At 42.6% G+C, this 18205-nt stretch overlaps 1 protein-coding gene across 13 annotated transcripts in view; it reads left to right on the forward strand.

Moving 5' to 3' along the window:
- The window catches only part of CNOT1 (CCR4-NOT transcription complex subunit 1), a 1050915-nt gene that overhangs the window by 521438 nt on the left and 511272 nt on the right, over window positions 1–18205 (forward strand). For all 13 annotated transcript variants that reach the window (XM_033940598.1, XM_033940586.1, XM_033940591.1 and 10 more), the window contains 2 exons: window positions 3445–3523; window positions 17302–17532. In XM_033940598.1, coding sequence (XP_033796489.1) covers window positions 3445–3523; window positions 17302–17532 — 310 coding nt within the window. The remainder of the gene's footprint in view (window positions 1–3444; window positions 3524–17301; window positions 17533–18205) is intronic.

Below are 18205 nucleotides of genomic sequence, written 5' to 3' on the forward strand. Positions count from 1 at the left end.
CTGCTGGAGCTCACTCAAACATGTCCTTTCACATGCCTCGCTAGACCACTTTTTTTTTTTTTTTCAAGATGGCGTCGGGTTAGGTTGCTGTTACAGTACCCCCCCTTTTTTTTTCTTTTATTATTTAATTTAGTTTTATTATCTCCATTTCTTTCCTGTAATATTTTTTTTCTAATTTCTTCATTTTTTATTGATCTTATTGTTTTATTCTGGACCCTACTGTTTTTTCTTGGTGGTTTGGCTCGCATGCAGCGATCTTGGTGGCCTTCTCCAGTGATCAGGGTCGGAGGTCGGCATTGGGGTGCTAGCAGTGGATCCAGCGGAGATAGTCATGGAGATTTGAGATGCACAGCACGGCAGGCCCGGTATGGCAGCAGAGAGGGAAGAAGACATGTCAGTTGCTGGCGATCACAGCGGCGCGAACTCCACCAGGGGGAAGCGGCGCCCAACCGTCATTGCCCTTCGAGTACTGCAGTTGACAGCACGGCAACCGCCAGCATGGATGGGAGCTGGGGAGAGGCCGTGGCTTCGTCGTTGCCAAGGGAGGACGGGTTGCTGGTGCGGCTGAAGTCGGCTTCCTCTGGAGAGAGATCTGCAGCATTTTCGGCCCGGGTCACACTGTGGAGAGGACCGATTTGGTCTGCAATCGTGAGTGTCTCGCCTGGAGAGACATTTCGAGGAGTCGGAAATGGCCTGCAGCAGACGTGTTGGGGATGATGATAGCGATTCCCTGGCTGTTGAACTGAGGAGGATGATGGTGGTTGGTCGATTGAGGTGACGTGCAGCCGGTGGGACAGCCATGTTGGGGATGTCTGACTGCTGGATCTTCGTTCTCTCTCTTCTCTGAGGCATCCGGTATGCTGGCAAAGATCGGCTGTCGCCTGCAGAGATATGGCACCCTAAGCAGTGAAGTCATTTCAAGCTGGACTTCTGTTTAGACTGTTTTGATTTTATTTGTCACTTTCTTTCCAGTTTTTAAATTATTTTAATTTCATTCATTGTTTTGCCTCTTATTTTGTTTCATTTTATCATTTAAATTTTATCAGAATTCTATTGTGTAACGGTTCCTCCCTACTGCTTCTATTCCTATCTCTCCTCTTTTCAACCTTTCAAAGTCCTTAGATTAATGTAATCTTGCTAGAATGTTTATAATCTTATTTTTTTCCTCCATCTCTATTTTTACTTTTTTATCATTCTACTAATTGTTGTTTTTTCCCAAGGTACTTTAGTTAGATTGTGAGCCTTCGGGACAGTAAGGGAATTTCTAAGTACCTATCTTATTTATAATTTTATTAGACCTAATGTATTTTATGTAAACCGCTTCGAACCTAACGGATTAGCGGTATATAAGAAATAAATTACATTACAAAATTACATTCCCCGGTGTTGCCTTCTCTTGGGCAGAGGAGATGCTCGGCATTCTTTGGAGGAGATTTGCAGGGCTGCTACATGGTCCTCCTTGCATACTTTTACCAAGTTTTATAGGATTGATGTAGTGACCAGGCAGGATGCTGGTTTTGCCTCCTCCGTTTTCTGTGGGACTGCTTTGATATGTCCCATTTGTCCAGGAAGTTCAAGTTTCTTTATTTTTGATATACCGTCTATCAAAACAAGTGTCTGAATGGTGTACAATATAATAAGATTGGAGAAAGCAATAAAATAGATAAATGAAAGCAATATTTTATCAAATATTAAAAATACTAGATGGAATAGAGTGGGATTGTACAAGAATGAAAGATTAAGCTCTTACCTCTGCTAATCATCATTCTTGTAAATCCATGCTCTATTCCTAGAACCTACCCTGGGAATTGCTGGTTTGCTGATTGTCTGCCTTAACAAGTACAGGTGAGACTGGTTCCTGACCAGCCTTTCTAAGAGTTTTATTTGAATGAGTTTCGCACTTTGTTTTCGGGGTTCCCTAGTAGTAGTACCCTCTTCCTTTAGTGCAGACTTTGTCTCCCTATAGCACGGTTTATATCAGGTTTATTCTGTTTAATAACCTGTTTTGATTCCTTCAATTTGATTATGATATTTCTTATTATGAACAGATTTAACTGATTTGTCAGGGAGTTTCCCCGTACCCCTCCCTTTTGTCTGTGTTCTCTACAAGTGATTTCTTTTCTACAAACTGAGGCCCAGATCCTCAAAAGTTCAATGCTGTTGCTGAACTGGTTTCTGATGGTTTAGCATTTTAGGGCGGATTATCAAAACGGTTTGTATCTGTTTGTAGCTTGGTTTCTAGCAGTCTTCGACACTGACATGCAAATAGGTTCTTCAGTATTAAAATGAGCACTCAGTGGATTCTTTAAAATTGCCAAGCCATTCTCCAAGAGCAGCATCGGGAAGGGCCTAAGGCTCTGATTGGCCTGGATGCCTAAGGCCCCTCCTATGGGAGGAGCCTTAAACAGCTTGGGCTAATCAGAGCCCCAGGCCCCTTCCTGGTGCATCTCAATGGGGAAGGCCCATTTGGGTAGAGATGGGCCAGTTGGTCAGAGGGAGTAGGTATTCCTCCGGTCAGCCATCTAATTAAAGGTATGGGGGAGAGGGGTTGGAGGCGGTGGGAGGGTGTTGTGATGCAGCGGGAGAGAATGGGCATCTCTCCCGCTGCTGGGTGGGAGGGCGGTGGGGTCGCTTGGCAGCGAGAGAAAGTGGGTATCTCTCCTGCTGCTGGGGAGGGGGCAGTTGCGCTTGTCAGCAGGAGAGATTGTACATCTCTCCCGGTGTGCTTTTGCGTTTTTTCTGTGCATGTGCCCATCACTAGTGATGGGCACTTGCAAATTTAGCGAGTCTTCTCTACTCTCTGCCAACTTCATTTATATGAGTTTTTTGGGAGACTAATTCGCTTTTTTAAATTTGCTATCAGATAGGCTGCAATAGCAGCCTGTCGTTTTTAACACGTTTTTTAAAGAATCTAGGCCTGAATACCTGAAATCAGTCCTGGGGTAAGAAAGGAAGGACTTAAAAAATTATGTAAATGAGGCATCCTGCAAGCTGCTTTGTGACTGGGGATGTATAACCCACTTGTCCAGGAATAGAGCATGGATTTACAAGAAAGAAGGCTAGCAGAGGTAAGAACCTAATCTTTCATTTTAACTTCATCACATGATTTTAGATTTTATTTGAGAGCTTAAAGTAAACCATATGACATTTGTGCTCTTATAAGGAGAGTAGATAATTGACCTTTGTTTAATATGGGCTTATAGGTTATATTTATGGGTTGGGTATTATAAATTATATGCTTGAGATGGGATAGCATTTAATAATGTGCATTTTTAATAGTATGTGCACTTTAATAGTAAGCTGGCTGTATATATAAGTGAAACAAAGTAAACAGCTTTAGAAATCAGGGTATTAGGTGTAAGGTGGCCATCGTATTGCATTCTTGATCTAAATTCATTCTTTTGCATTCTTTCCCTCACTGCTGAATATTTTTGTTGCTGATAGATTGAAAGACTATCCACAGTACTGTCAGCATTTGGCTTCTATTAGTCACTTTATACAGTTCCCCCATCATCTACAGGAGGTGAGTGTGTTCATTTCAAAATGAATTCTTAACCTAAAAAGAGAGAATAATATTGTGCTGCTTGTGAGTTTTGTCTGTCTTTAAAAGTTGGAAGTCTGGAAGGGAGGCTAAAGTCCTTCCTAAGATGAGTTGGGCAGTAGTAATTCAGGTTTCTCCCAATGCTGCTACTGTTGCATTGATCATAATTGAGAGATGGAGGGGCCATTTTTGTCATGAGTGGTATTTGATACTCTTGCACTCAGCTGTTTACTCATGGAGGAATTCTGTGTGTAAAGAATAAATTAAATAAACTTTTAGAAATAATGTCCAGAATATTTTAAAGTTATACAGACATGATTGTGTTATGTGAACAAATAAAATCATTAAGCAATTTATAAATCAGTACAGAAAATTTCTTACTCTATGCATAATTTCATTTTGTGCCCTGTTTCCTGTACTTAAGGCCTAACTCACTACTCTCTCCCAGGCTTAATATCCAATCCCGTCTGATTCAACACCCCCAGCTCTCTCCTGGACCTCCCCTTGGCTATAATCCTTTCCCCAGGTTTCACTGATTATAAATTTTCTAGCTCAATATCGACCCCTCTGCCTCCTGCACCAATCCTACCAGTGTCCTGTACACCTTTACCTCGCACATTTCCTCCTCATATCCTGGTCTATTCCCGTTGAATGCAGTGCTCTTTCAGTCCTTATCTTTCTGCTCTCTGGCTTTCTCTTTTTGTAATTCTAAGCATCACACACTCTGTTTTCCACTTCTCTTCCCATCATCTTTTACCCCTTCACTAGTTCTCCCCATCTTACTCTCCTCTCATTATCTCTTCTTCGTACTTCCCTTAGACTCCATCAGACCTTATCTCTTCTCTTTGGAATACAGATCAAACCTAGCCTCTGCAGTCACTTGTTTTCCAGACTAATCACGCACCATCTAACTCATCAGCCTATGCTTTTTATCTATCTTTACTATCCCTTCCTATTTTGTGATCCAATGTTTTCTTGAATTCAGATAAATTTCATCACCACCCTTTCTGTCAAGAAGTATTTCTTTCAATTATTCCCGAGACTCTTTACATCTTTAGCTTATGCTCCCTCATTCCAGAGTTTCTTTTCAATTAAGAGGCCTACTTCCTCTGCATTTATGCCACAGAGGCATAATTTATCTCTTAACATCTGTCTTCTCCTTCGTGCCTTCCAAAGTATACATACTGATCTTTAAGTCTCTCCATATGCTTTGTGGACCACTGAGTTGGACCTCTGGATCAACTCCATCTTGTTTTATAATGTTTATGATAGTGTGGTCTCTGTAATTGTATACAGTACCCTAAATGAGGACTCTGACTTAATTTTTTTAATATAGAGGCACTATGACTACTTAAGGCCAGTACTGGGCAGGCTTGCACGGTCTGTGTCTGTATATGGCCATTTGGTGGAGGATGGGCTGGGGAGGGCTTCAATGGCTGGGAGGGTGTAGATGGGCTGGAGTAGGTTTAAACGGAGATTTCGGCAGTAGGAACCCAAGCACAGTGCCGGGTAGAGCTTTGGATTCTTGCCCAGAAATAGCTAAGAAGAAAAAATTAAAACATTTAAATTGAATCAGGTTGGGCAGACTGGATGGACCATTCGGGTCTTTATCTGCCGTCATCTACAATGTTACTATGTTTTTATTTTCCTGTTTGTCTAACTTTAAGATCAGATATCACTCCCAAGACTTTCTGCTTTTTCCTAAGCAGAGCTATTTCTGGATTCTAACGCTAGAAGTTTGAGAAACAAAATGGGAGAATTAGAAGCAATAGCAAAAAATGACGAACTGGAAATCATTGGCATAACAGAAACCTGGTGGAATGACGAAAACAAATGGGATACAGTACTACAGGGATACAAACTGTACAGAAGAGATAGAGTGGGGCAGAAAGGTGGAGGTATTGCCCTATATGTTCGTGAAGGAATAGAATCTGTAAGAGAGACTATGACAGAAGGGGAAGAGAAGCTGGAATCCCTCTGGATAAAGATTCCCAGACACAACGGTGCAGACACAAAGATTGGCCTTTACTACCGACCGCCAGGACAGGGGGAGGAAACAGACTTGGAAATGATAGAGGAAATTAAACACGGATGTAAGATAGGTAATGTCATAATCTTGGGGGATTTCAATTTTCCGGTTATAGACTGGGACCTGGGAACCTCCAACTGTGGCAAGGAGGCAAAGTTCCTGGAAGTGCTAGGGGTCTGCTTCCTGGAACAGATGATAGGAGAGTCAACGAGAGGAAACGTCACCTTGGACTTGGTCCTAAATGGCATTACGGGGCCGGCAAAGGAAGTAGAAGTCACTGTCCCGCTGGGGACGAGCGATCACAACATGATCAACTTCAAACTCGATGTCGGGAAGGGGAAAGGCACTAAAACCTCAACCACAACTTTAAACTTTAAAAGGGGAAGATATGATAGCATGAGAGCCATGTTGAAACAATGGATCAAGAAAAAAATGGGCATAATCAAAACGGTAGAATAGGCATGGTCCCTTCTGAAAAATACTATCACAGAAGCACAAAGCCTCTACATTCCACGGATGTCCGAAGCAAAGAAAACCAAAGGCAAAAGAGAGCCGGCATGGCTTACTAAAGAGGTGAAGGAAGCCATAAAAGAAAAGAAGGACTCCTCTAAAGCATGGAAACGCATGAAATCAACCGAAACTTGGAACAAACACAAGGATGATCAGAAGAAGTGTCACAGGGCGGTGAGGGATGCCAAAAAGGACTATGAGGAGAAAATAGCGCAGAAGGCCAAAAACTTCAAGCCCTTTTTCAGGTACGTGAAAGGGAGAAAACCCGCAAAAGAGGCAGTGGGACCGCTGGACGACCAGGGAAGGAAAGGGTACATCAAGGATGACAAACAAATCGCAGACAGACTAAATTCCTTCTTTGCATCTGTCTTTACAGAGGAAGACACTGCAACAATTCCAGAAGCAGTGAAAGTGTTCAAAGGAGTAACAGAGGACAGCCTTTCCACAGTAGAAGTGGACTTGGACCAGATTTACTGCCAGATTGCAAACTCAAAAGTGACAAATCTCCTGGACTGGACGGAATTCATCTGAGAGTCTTGAAAGAACTAAAAGTGGAAATCGGTGAACTATTGCAAAAACTTGCCAACCTGTCAATCAAAACAGGACAGATACCGGACGACTGGAAGATAGCGAACGTTATGCCAATATTTAAAAAAGGATCAAGAGGAGTGCTGGGCAACTATAGACCTGTGAGTCTCACGTCGGTCCCTGGGAAGATGGTTGAGGCGTTGATCAAGGATAGCATAACCCGGCACTTAGACACACACGACCTGATGAAAGCCAGCCAACATGGATTCAGGAAAGGGAAGTCATGTTTGACGAATCTTCTTCAGTTTTTTCAGACAGTGAACATACAAATTGATAATGGAGAACCGGTGGATATTATATACTTGGATTTTCAGAAAGCGTTCGACAAGGTTCCACATGCAAGACTCCTCAGGAAACTGCAAGGCCATGGAATAGAAGGTGATATACTAAGATGGATAGGCAAATGGCTGGAGAACAGAAGGCAGAGAGTGGGCATAAATGGGAAGTTCTCAGACTGGGAGAATGTGACTAGCGGTGTGCCCCAGGGCTCGGTACTTGGGCCCATCTTATTTAATATTTTCATCAACGACCTAGAGGATGGAACATCCAGTGAGATCATCAAGTTTACAGATGACACAAAACTATGCCGGGTCATCAAATCGCAGAAGGACAGTGAGGAACTCCAGAGTGACTTGAGCCGATTGGAGAATTGGGCAGATAATTGGCAGATGAAGTTTAATGTGGAAAAATGCAAAGTGATGCACTTAGGCAGAAAAAATAAGGAACACAAGTATAGTATGTCAGGTGCAACTCTGGGGAAAAACCGAACAGGAAAAAGACCTGAGTGTATTAATCGATAGGACTCTGAAGCTATTGGCGCAATGCACGGCGGCAGCGAAGAACGCAAATAAAATACTAGGCATGATAAAGAAGGGAATCACGAGTAGATCGGAGAAAGTAATAATGCCGCTTTATAGGGTGATGGTCAGACCACACTTGGAATACTGCGTGCAACATTGGTCTCCATACCTAAAGAAGGATATAAAAATGCTCGAGAGGGTGCAGAGACGAGCAACAAAGCTAATAAAGGGCATGGAGAACTTGGAATACAAGGAACGACTTAAGAGACTGGGATTGTTCTCCCTTGAGAAGAGGAGACTGTGAGGGGATATGATTGAGACTTTCAAAATACTGAAAGGAATCGACAAAATAGAGCAGGAAAAAACATTATTTACAATGTTCAATGTGACACGGACAAGAGGACATGGACTGAAGCTAAGGGGGGACAAGTTCAGAACAAATATTAGGAAGTGCTTCACTCAACGAGTGGTGGACACCTGGAATGCTTTCCCTGAAGAGGTAATTGCGGAATCCACCGTTCTAGGATTTAAGGATAAGTTAGATGTACATCTCTTTATGAGAGGCATAAAGTGACATGGGTAAGGGTAATCTAGATGCACTTCTCCTTATGAGAACCTCAGAATGATATGGGAACTAAAACTATGCCAGGGTACACCTGGCGGAGCCTCCGTGTGTACGGATCGCCGGACTTGATGGACCTAGGGTCTGTTCTGGGGATGGCACTTCTTATGTTCATTTGTGAGTGATGCTTCCCATTGTGTTCAACTTTTTTTTTTTTTTTTTTTTAAAGTCTATGCAATAGTGGATAACTCCATTTTATGAGAACAAGCAAGCCTTCAATTCGCACAAATGAGTGATATCATATGATAGAGCTCAGCATGGATCTAGTTAGCTATTAAAATGTAGACATTTCTAGTAGCACCGTATCAACCATGTGCCTTCCTGCCTGACTGAAGAGCAGAGGTCCCTCAGACATTCTGTGGAGCTGAGAGGACACATTTGGGTGTTCTCTTTCCTCCAGGATTTTTTGTGTGCCCATTTGTGCTTTCCCATTGGGTCTTTTTTTTTTTTTCATTAAGTTTTCTTTATTTGCGGTGTTAAGTCAAAATTTGGACCAGAGTCTTGACTCCAATACCTGAGAAGCACCGCCATTGAGAGAATTGTTCCCCCTCTATAATGGAAGTGCCAATGCATAAGTCACTAGGTAGCCAGGTTCCTGCTTCCAATTTGGCACCAGTGCTTTATCAAGCTGTCAGTAGCCTTTACTGATGCCTGGCTCCAATGATTGGTACAGAACTGTTCCCAGGGAAGAGCTGCAATCCACTCAGTCATTGAAAGCATTTGTGCTAGTTGAAGCTCAACCCTCGCTTCTCCCTGAAAATACTAGGAGCCTGTATGTCGAGCCCTGATGCATATAGCACCTCCTTTGATTTTGGGGGAGGAAGCTTACCCAAAGTTCAATGGTAGGGCTTTATCTTGGTGTCTTTCAGGGCGTTGGTGCTGTCCTACTGGGCCAAGACACGTGGTAAGTTCTTTCTATGCATTCGGAAGAAGAAGAGTCTGACTGGGAACTACTCATTGGACACAAATGAGGATTCACATAACTTCTTGGAGTCATATGGAATACCTTTGATCCATCACCACCTCAAATGAGAAGGAAGTCATCACAGTCTCTCTCCTTCACCATTTTTGTCAGGGAGATGTCTGTGACCATGCCATTTAAGTTGGAGAAGACTAGAGCTGAGATATTGGAAATCTCAGATTGAGTCTCTTCAAAAGGAAGGAGTCGCAGTACCATTGCACATTATGCTTAAGGACATACTGATGAGAGACTGAGAAACTCCTCTCCCAGTGCAGTTTGCACCTAAGAAGGTGGATATACAATACTGTATGTAGAAGGCTTTCGGAATCAAGAGGACTCGTGTTCCTCACCATTTGGTAGAATCTGCTCTCAAATAGGCCAAACATTCTAGGATTTAAGCCTCTGCTTTGTATTCCTTTGGGAGAAATATTTTCAGGCCTCTATGCTAATTTCCTGCATTCAGTCAATCCTACTAGCTTTACATGAACATAGAGTTGAAGTCTCTGGTATGCAGTACATATCTCTTGCAGACTCTCTCCCCTGGTGCAGGCTGAAGAACTTTGTCAGCTGTTTGAGAAGCAGCTGCAATGTTGGAAATATCTGGCCAGGAACACTTATTGCACAGCTCCATTTGAGAATAGCCCACTAGACCCTAGCTTATCAGTGGCCTCGGGCTGCTGGGAGCCTAGCAGATAACATAATTTTTGTTTATATATCGTATAAGCCTTTCAGTTCTACGCGGTTTACAAAAGAGGTAAAACTGACCGAAGTCAGCGAACTACAACATAAGAGGTTTACAGAAGAGGTAAAGTTGACCGAAGTTAAAGGGCTACAACATAAGTAGGAATGGCAGTTAGCATAATTACAAAGGTTAAAATCTGAAGTGAGGGAGGGGATAGAGTAGGTTTAGTTGGTAAGTGGAGTTGCATTTTTAAAGTCTCTTTAAGAAAGGCTGCAGAATTTGAAGAATACCGTATTTTTCGCTCCATATGATGCACTTTTTCCACCCAAAAAAGTGGGTGGGAAAAAGGTTGCATCCTATGGAGCGAATATCCAAACCACCCTCTGGTTACCTTATTTTAATTTTGGTGCCCTCCCTCGCTGGATTCGACTGCCTCTCCAACGGCAGAGTGGCGCGCAAGGCTGCCTGCCTGGTCGGCTGACGCAGCTGCCTCCTCTTCCTTTCTGTAGCTGCAGAGTGGTGCATAAGGCTGACTGCCTAGTCCCATGCTGCTTACGTTCTCACGGGAAGTGGCATGGGAACAGGCAGGCAGCCTTGTTTGCCGCTCTGCTGCTACAGAAGAGATGAGGCGTCAGCCGACCAGGCAGCCTTATGCGCCACTCTGCCCCTGGAGAGGCAGCTGGAGACAGCGAATTCTGCTTCCCACACACTCACCGCGAGCTGGGTGCGAGCAGCAGCCATCGGATCCAGAATGCAATGGGAGTCCCGGCATGGCGGTGCAGCCCTGAAGAGAGTGAGCGGCTGCTTCCGGCCTTGCTCTCCTCCCTCCTTTCCCCACCATGGCAGTGCTGGGCGGCACATCCGGGCCTCAGTTGCCTCTACTACCGCTCCTCTGACTCCCTTTGCGTTCAGGCGGGACATGGAGGAACGGGCCCGTCAAGCTGCGCCGGAGGAACTAAAGGTACGGGGAGAGGTTGGAGGGGGTACCGTGGGTGTGTGTGTGCCTGCTTGTCTCGGGGGGTGGTGCCTTGTCTTGCCTGCCTGTCTGTCTGTCTTGGGGTGGGGATGAGGAGTACAGGAGGAAGGAAATGACAATCCAGCATAACCAGAGTAATCAGGGGAGGGAAAGAGACAGCAAAGAAATGCTGAAGGAGGCAGGAGCAATAAAGATATAGAGATGTGATACTTAATGAAAGTGGAGGAAATGGATAGTGAAGAAGAGAAGAAAGATTATGCACTTTGGGGGGCCTTGCCTGCCTGCTTGCTTGCCTTGGGGTGGGGGCCCCTGCCTGTCACTAGGCTACTAGGCCTGCCTGCCTTGTGCACTGTCCCTGCCTACCACTAGACTACCAGAAGGGGGACAGGGTACAGAGCCTGGAAGGGAGAATTTGCTTCAGAATGAGTTTTTTTCTTGTTTTACTCTAAATTTAGGATGCATCTTATGGTCAGGTGCATCTTATGGAGCAAAAAATACAGTAGGTTTGTTTTTAGTAGCTTTCTGAAGTACATGTAGGTGGTTGATGCTTTGACCAGTTGGTTCAATTCTGGGTCTTTGAGTCTGTTGATGAATATTTTTTGAGTGCATCCTTTGATTGAGGGGAAGTTGAAAAATGATCGTTAACGAGTAGGTGAACCCGACTTAGCAAAGATGACTTGATAGATAAGATAATTGGGTAGTAAGCCATGTAGTGCTTTATAGAAGAGGCAGCCAAAGAGCTTACAATCTAATTTGGGCAGAAAGACATGACGATAATAGGGTTGGGGGATGCAGAACCCAAGGTGAGAGGAGTTACATTACATTAGTGACTTCTATTCCGCCAATACCTTGCAGTTCTGGGCGGATTACAGAAGAAGATAACTGGACATTTCCAGGAAAATTACAAATTAGGGTGCTGTTTACATGGTTGAGACTTTGCTGGGAAATTTACAAGAGTGGGGATAGTCATGGAGATGTTTGGATTTCTTGATACATTTTTTGTAAAACAGGGTTTTGATTTCTTTTCGAAATGATTTGTAGTCGGTCGTGATCAAGTTTTGCTGCTTGTGTTGCTAGTAGGTTGTCATACATCTTGCGCTGTGTACCTTTGATTGGGGGGTGGGTAAATGGGGTCTGAGTTCTCCTTTGTCTGGTTGATTTGTTCTGATTTAGGCAATTGATTAGATTTGTGGGGGCAGTACCGTTCATTACTTTGAATAATAGACAGTAGAATTTGAATAGTATTCGCGCTTGTATAGGTAGCCAGTGCGAGTCTAGGTGGTGGTAATGTGGTCATATTTGCTTAGTGAGTAGATCAGTCTGAGGGCTGTGTTTTGTACTGTCTAATTGTTTTATCATGTTTGTGGGGCACGGCAGGTAGAGGATGTTGCAGTAGTCCAAGAGTCCCAGGACTAGGGATTAAACTATGAGCCTATATTGATCTTTGTCGAAGAATTTTCTTATTTTTCGCAGGTTGCGCATGACTATAAAGGCTTTTTGGATGGTCTTGTTGATTTAAACTTGCATGGTGCAGCATCTATCTATCATCACTCCGAGGAGTTTTAGGGCGGACTTGGTATTTGGGGTATTTGGTAGCGTTTATTTCTAATTCTGTTATGGATGGGGTTTTGTCCTTTTCTAGTAATACAAATTTTGTTTTATCTGAGTTCAGCTTTAATTTGTGATCTATCATCCATTTTTCCACTGCTTCTAGTGTTTTTTCAGTTTTTCTATTGAGGTGAGGGCTGGTGGGTTGAAGGGGAGGAGCATGGTGATGTCATCTGTGTTAGACCAGGAGTCTGATTTAAGATTTCTGTATGATCTTGATTTAAGGAATCCTTGCAACCATGTGTGCCTGAGATCCCTATGGCTTTTAGTATTTGTAGTAGTAGTAGTATGGTGTGGTCTACCAGTCAAATGCTGCAGAGAAATCAAATTGAATTATCAACACCCTTCTGCCTTTGCTTAGGTACTGTAAAGCTGTGTCTAGGAGGGTTCCTAGTAGTGTCTCCGTGCTGAGGTTGGTTCTGAACCCAGATTGTGAGTTAGGAGTCAAAAGCACTCGTAACTCTATTGTCAGCCAGTGCAGTTTCTGATGGAATAAGGTTACATGATCAAATTTTTTTAGATTGAAGATTAGTCTGACTGCGGTGCTTGGATGTCGTCAGTCTTCGAAAGTGTTTGCATAAGCCTGCTAAGTATATAATGTTACTGTAGTCAAGAATGCTTAGGACTAGTGCTTGGACTAGAAGTTGGAATGATGCCAGATCAAAGTATTTTCTTATGATCTGAGTTTTCATAGTGTGTTGAAGCCTTTATGCATGACATGATCCACTTGGGTTGACACTGAAAGTTGTTTGCCTGTGTGAATGCCCAGGATTTTGAATGTAGGGATTATTGGAAATTTGGATCCCCTCAGGCATATGGGAATACTCTGTAAAGTTGGTGGATATGGCTATGAAGAATTTTGTTTTATCACTATTTAGTTTTAATTTGAAATGGACCATCCAGACTTCTATGATCAATAGGACTGAGTCTATTCTTTGTGTGTCAGATATGTAACAGGGAGGATGATGGTGATGTCATCTGTAGCTGTAGTGGGCAATGTTTAGATTGCTTAGACTGTAATGAATCCAAGAGATCTCTGCTTCTAAACAAGCTCCCAATCATCATTAAGCATATTAAAATCACCTATTGGCAGTACGTCCCCTTTCCTAGCTATCTTGTAAACGTCTTTAATTAAATCCTTGTCTATTTCTTCTGACTGTGATGGAGGCCTATATATTGTACCAATGTAAATACATTTTCCATTACTTCTTTTCAGGTTAACCCACAGTGCTTCATCTTTACCCCTTATATCTTGCAATTCTGTCACTTTTTAATATTATCCTTATCGTAAAGCGCAGTGTCCTGCAAACTTTCTCAAGCCGTGACACACTAAAGGTAGTGGCCACGGCTCGAGGCACATGGAAGTGAGCAGATATCGCCATGATGACATCATGCACATGCATAACATCATCATGTCTATGTCCTTGTGTGTGTGAAGGCCCTCCAGGTGGGCACTGAGATGCCAGTGGGGGGTGCCAGAAGGGAAGAAGGCCAGAGAGAAGGATAAGTGCTAGAGCCCACTGATTGCGTACAGGACGTGCCTCTCGCCACGAGAGGCATGTCCTGTAAGCAGTCAGCTGATGCCGGCACCTCTCCTCTTCCCCAGTGAACCTTGGCACTCCTGAAATCTCAGGAGGCACACTAGTGTGCCTTGGCACACAGTTTGAGATACACTGATATAATGTCATTCCTCCACCCTTTTTATCTACTCTATCCCTCCTGAATAGATTATAGCCAGGTACAACTACATCCCAATCATGGTTCGCCGTGAACCACGTCTCCATGTGTGAAAATGTTCCATTACTTTTTGCCTGTTTGAAAGCTCAGGCAGGATTTAAGTATAAATGTGAAAGCAGGAGAGAAGGCAGAAAAAGGAAAAGTGCATAAAGATGAACAGAATAAATGTTAATAAATTGTGACAGAAAAGAAGTGGGACCTGGGGTGAAGAGCAAGAAATTAAAAAAAAAAAAAAAAAAGCTAAAAAAGCTAAGAAAAGAAGAGAATCGGAGAGGAAAGGAAGTGTAGCAAAAAAAAAAAAAAAAATCAGAATACATAAGGGAAAAAGTAAAAATCCCCCCTCCCCTGTTTTACTAAACCGCAGTAGATGTTTCTACTGTGGCTCGGAGTGCTAAATGCTCAGATGCTCACAGAATTCCTACGAGAGTCAGAGCATTTGATGCTTCGGGCCTCAGTGGAAACCTCTACAGCAGCTTAATAAGAGGCCAAAGAAACTATGATGAAGATAAAATAAGGTTTGAAACATTTTATTGAAATATACTGTATTCTGATTTTGCTAAAAGTGAGTAAGGACCCCTTGGAGTCTGTTAGGGCAGATGTCTTACCCTTTTGATGATTTGAAATGCTGAGACGGGGAGGCAGGAGAGAAGAGTTCCATTGAGAGCACACAAGATATTTTATCACTGTTTCTAGATTAGATTTCTTGAAAGCTGCCAATTTTCTGGTAATTTTCCACAGCTGGCTCTTCCAAAATGTAGTACTGCTACACACACTGCTGGTACTACCCCTTCAAAAACAGGAAATGACTTCAGAGAGGGGTGGAATTGGTATCAGCAGTGTGTAGTAGTGCGGCATTATGGATGGTCCTATGCCATCTCTCCACTTTAGTGCTGCAGCTGCACTTCACAGAAAGCAGCAGTGGCAGAAGAAACAGGGCAGAAAACAGGTTTGATTTTGGATCAGTCCTATGGAGGAGTGAAATGCTAGCTTGAGGGTCAGGAGAAAATGCTGATATGCTTGTCAGGAGGAGGGGGGGATGTGTGATAGACTGGCACAGGATGCTTAATCAGATGATTTATTTAATTAAAAAAAATTATAGCCCACATATCCAACACATAATAAAATTGTAAGAAAAACATACCCATAACATCAACAAAAACAACATAACATTCTAAGGCTGTCCACTGGTGCCAAGTCACTTGAGAAAAAGCACACCAGGTTCTGAGAGAACTGTGTTTTCTTTCATCTCTCTTAACTGCTGCTCTTCCTGGGGATTCTACCAGCTGGTTCAACACAGCTTTCCCTGTCCAGGCTCTTGTCCAGCAGCAGAAGGGGGAAGCCATTGGCATGATGCAACACGGCCCCGACATGGTCAGCAGTGGTGGATTGATGTCAGCTTTGGAGGATCTCCTGTGGCCTGTCTCTCTCCCCCTCTCTTCGGCAGACTTGCACTCCTGCAGCTGCGTTGTTGGACACATCGAAGGGAAACTGAACTTTACTTCAGAGGTCTGCTGTCGGCGGCACCTGGCCTTGCCTGTCCGGTGACTGGTGTCATGGTGGTCTTCATTGGCGTGGTTCTTCGTCCTTCTTTGGTGGCAGCCAGTTGACCTGGTTCTGCAGACTGAACTTACTATCAAGCCGCCTCAGAGACTTTTCTATCTCTTAAAGTTGTTTTATTTTATTTTTTTATATTTCATTATTTCTATTTTCTATTTTTTTGATTTTTGATCTTAGAAATGTATTACATATTTTTATTTTAGTCAGGTACTTTAGCTAAATTGTGAGTCTTCGGGACAGATGGGGATAGTTTTTCTCAAATACCTAATTTCATTTTAGTTTGATACATTGTAAACCACTTAGGTCAGTAAAATGCAGGAGTGATATATCAAATCTTAAATAAACATAATAAAAATGGTAAAAAATAACACTGTAAGACTATCAACAATCTTCTCTTATTAAAATAAACCACAAAATCATTAAAACAAATACCAGCAAAACTATAATTTATTAAATCGTACTAAAAAAAACTCAAAAATCAGCTCTTTCACAAATACTAACATTTTATGCCAGCATACACCGATTCATGTTGCAAAAATGTGTGCAAGCAATACAGTTTTTAACCCCTTCCTAAACTGGAACACATTGGAAGCCTGCCTTAAACCCAAGGTTAACTTATTCCAACAGATAGGGCCCTGTACTTATAACATAGTATTACGATGGACAGATAACTTCACTTCGCCCAATGGAGGCACATCCAAACAGCTTATCCATAGAGCATAGGTTCCATGTTGGCTGATAGAAGTGTAATAGGGAACACACAGCTATGGGACCATCTTTCAGTACTTTAAAAAATTAGATAGAGAGAACCTTGAATTCAATACGCACACTAATGGGCATCCAATGCAGGCCTCTCAAAATTGGAGTAATATGCTGAGACCTTGAAACATGCAATAATGCGTCAAACATTTTGAGCACGTTGCAAAGCCTTGAGAACACACTTGCATCCCAAATGCAAGGCATTACAATAGTCAAAAACAGGAGATATTTTGCATGTGTTACACATGTAAAATATCTGTCCCATGAAAAAAAGTCGTCGTCCCCCGCCAATGATGGGGGGCCCCCTCGAACTGAAAACAATTGACAAGAGGGATGCCCAATCCCTCCTGCCATGCAGAACACCCCTGCACCATACCCCCCCCTGTGCCAGGCACCCTAGAACCACTGCCTCCCTAACCCCCTTCCAAAAAAAAAAGAAATGGTAGGAGGGAAGCCCACTCCCTCTTGCCACCGGAAGCCCCCCCTCCTTGAGAATCGGCCAACAGCAATCAAATCTGTATCTTTAGTGCATCTAGCCCTAAGTCTAAGTAAGGTTGTCATCTGTGTTTTTCAAGAGAAGTAGATGAATCTGGTCTTATTGTATGCATGGACTTGTTGCACATATTGTCATAGACTTTATCAAGAAAATAAATTGAGTTTTAATCATTTTGCATCCATAAACAAGGACTGGTTTTCTCATGACATGGAGTTCAGTGGTAGCAAAGTGAAGCTGTGACTGTTTTGTATTGCAACTGAAATTTTATTTTCTTTTGAGAATGAAAGTACTTTAGACAGTGAACAGTTTGTGTAAATTCAACTTGTGTTCATGACTGGTAGGATCCAGAAAAGTCAGACTGGTGAGGCATGTGGAGTGCTGTTTTTGTCTGTGCAAGGATTATGAAGTTAATGTCTTGTTGCTTTTCTTCTCCAGTACATTGAGTATGGGCAGCAGTCTCGAGATCCTCCTGTGAAGATGCAGGGTTCAATTACAACCCCTGGAAGCATTGCACTTGCCCAGGCCCAGGCTCAGGCTCAAGTTCCAGCCAAAGCTCCTCTTGCAGGTCAAGTCAGCACTATTGTCACCACTTCAACAACCACTACTGTGGCAAAAACCATTACAATCACCAGACCAACCGGTGTTAGCTTCAAGAAGGATGTACCAGTAAGATACCATGCTACTTTATTCAACCACTTGGAATGGGAAAGGAATGCCTCTTTTATCTGAGCTTTAGTATTTTAAAATAAGTTCATGTAAAAATTGAAATTGTCCTGAAAGTGGGATTTTTTTTTTTTTTTAAGGTTGTGTATATGTTTCTGAAAGATGTTGCTGCTTAACCACTTTCTGCATATTATGTTTCTGTTAAAATGCAGGCATTGTAGAATAATTAAGTCATTAATATAATATGAAATTAAGCAAATTTGGGGAAAGGAATTAAGATTGGAATGGTCATAATTTTTTTCCCTAGACTAAGCTTATAAAATATGAAATAAAAGATCCAAGAATGAGACTGAGGAAGCAAAAATAAATACTCAAAACTTTTCTCTTAAACTGTCTCATTGTCAGTGCAAAAGTTCAAGTCTGGGAGCCATCTTGACTTATGCTGTGATGTGTAGTTTTACATTTTATATAATTAAGGATCATGATTTATTCTAGTGCCATAGGTGTGTCATTCTGGATAAGCAGGTTATATCCCAGTGCTTGCTAGCCTTGTAGAATGAATTTACTCTGGATCTTTTCTGAACCCTTTCCTATTTCATAGAGGTCTCTACTGCCTCTTAACAGTGTTTTCTTTCTGATTGTGAGCCTGAAGGAGTGTTTCTGATCTGCTCTGCTT

Source organism: Geotrypetes seraphini, chromosome 4 (genome assembly GCF_902459505.1).
Source record: "Geotrypetes seraphini chromosome 4, aGeoSer1.1, whole genome shotgun sequence".
Classification (NCBI taxonomy): Eukaryota; Metazoa; Chordata; class Amphibia; order Gymnophiona; family Dermophiidae; genus Geotrypetes; species Geotrypetes seraphini.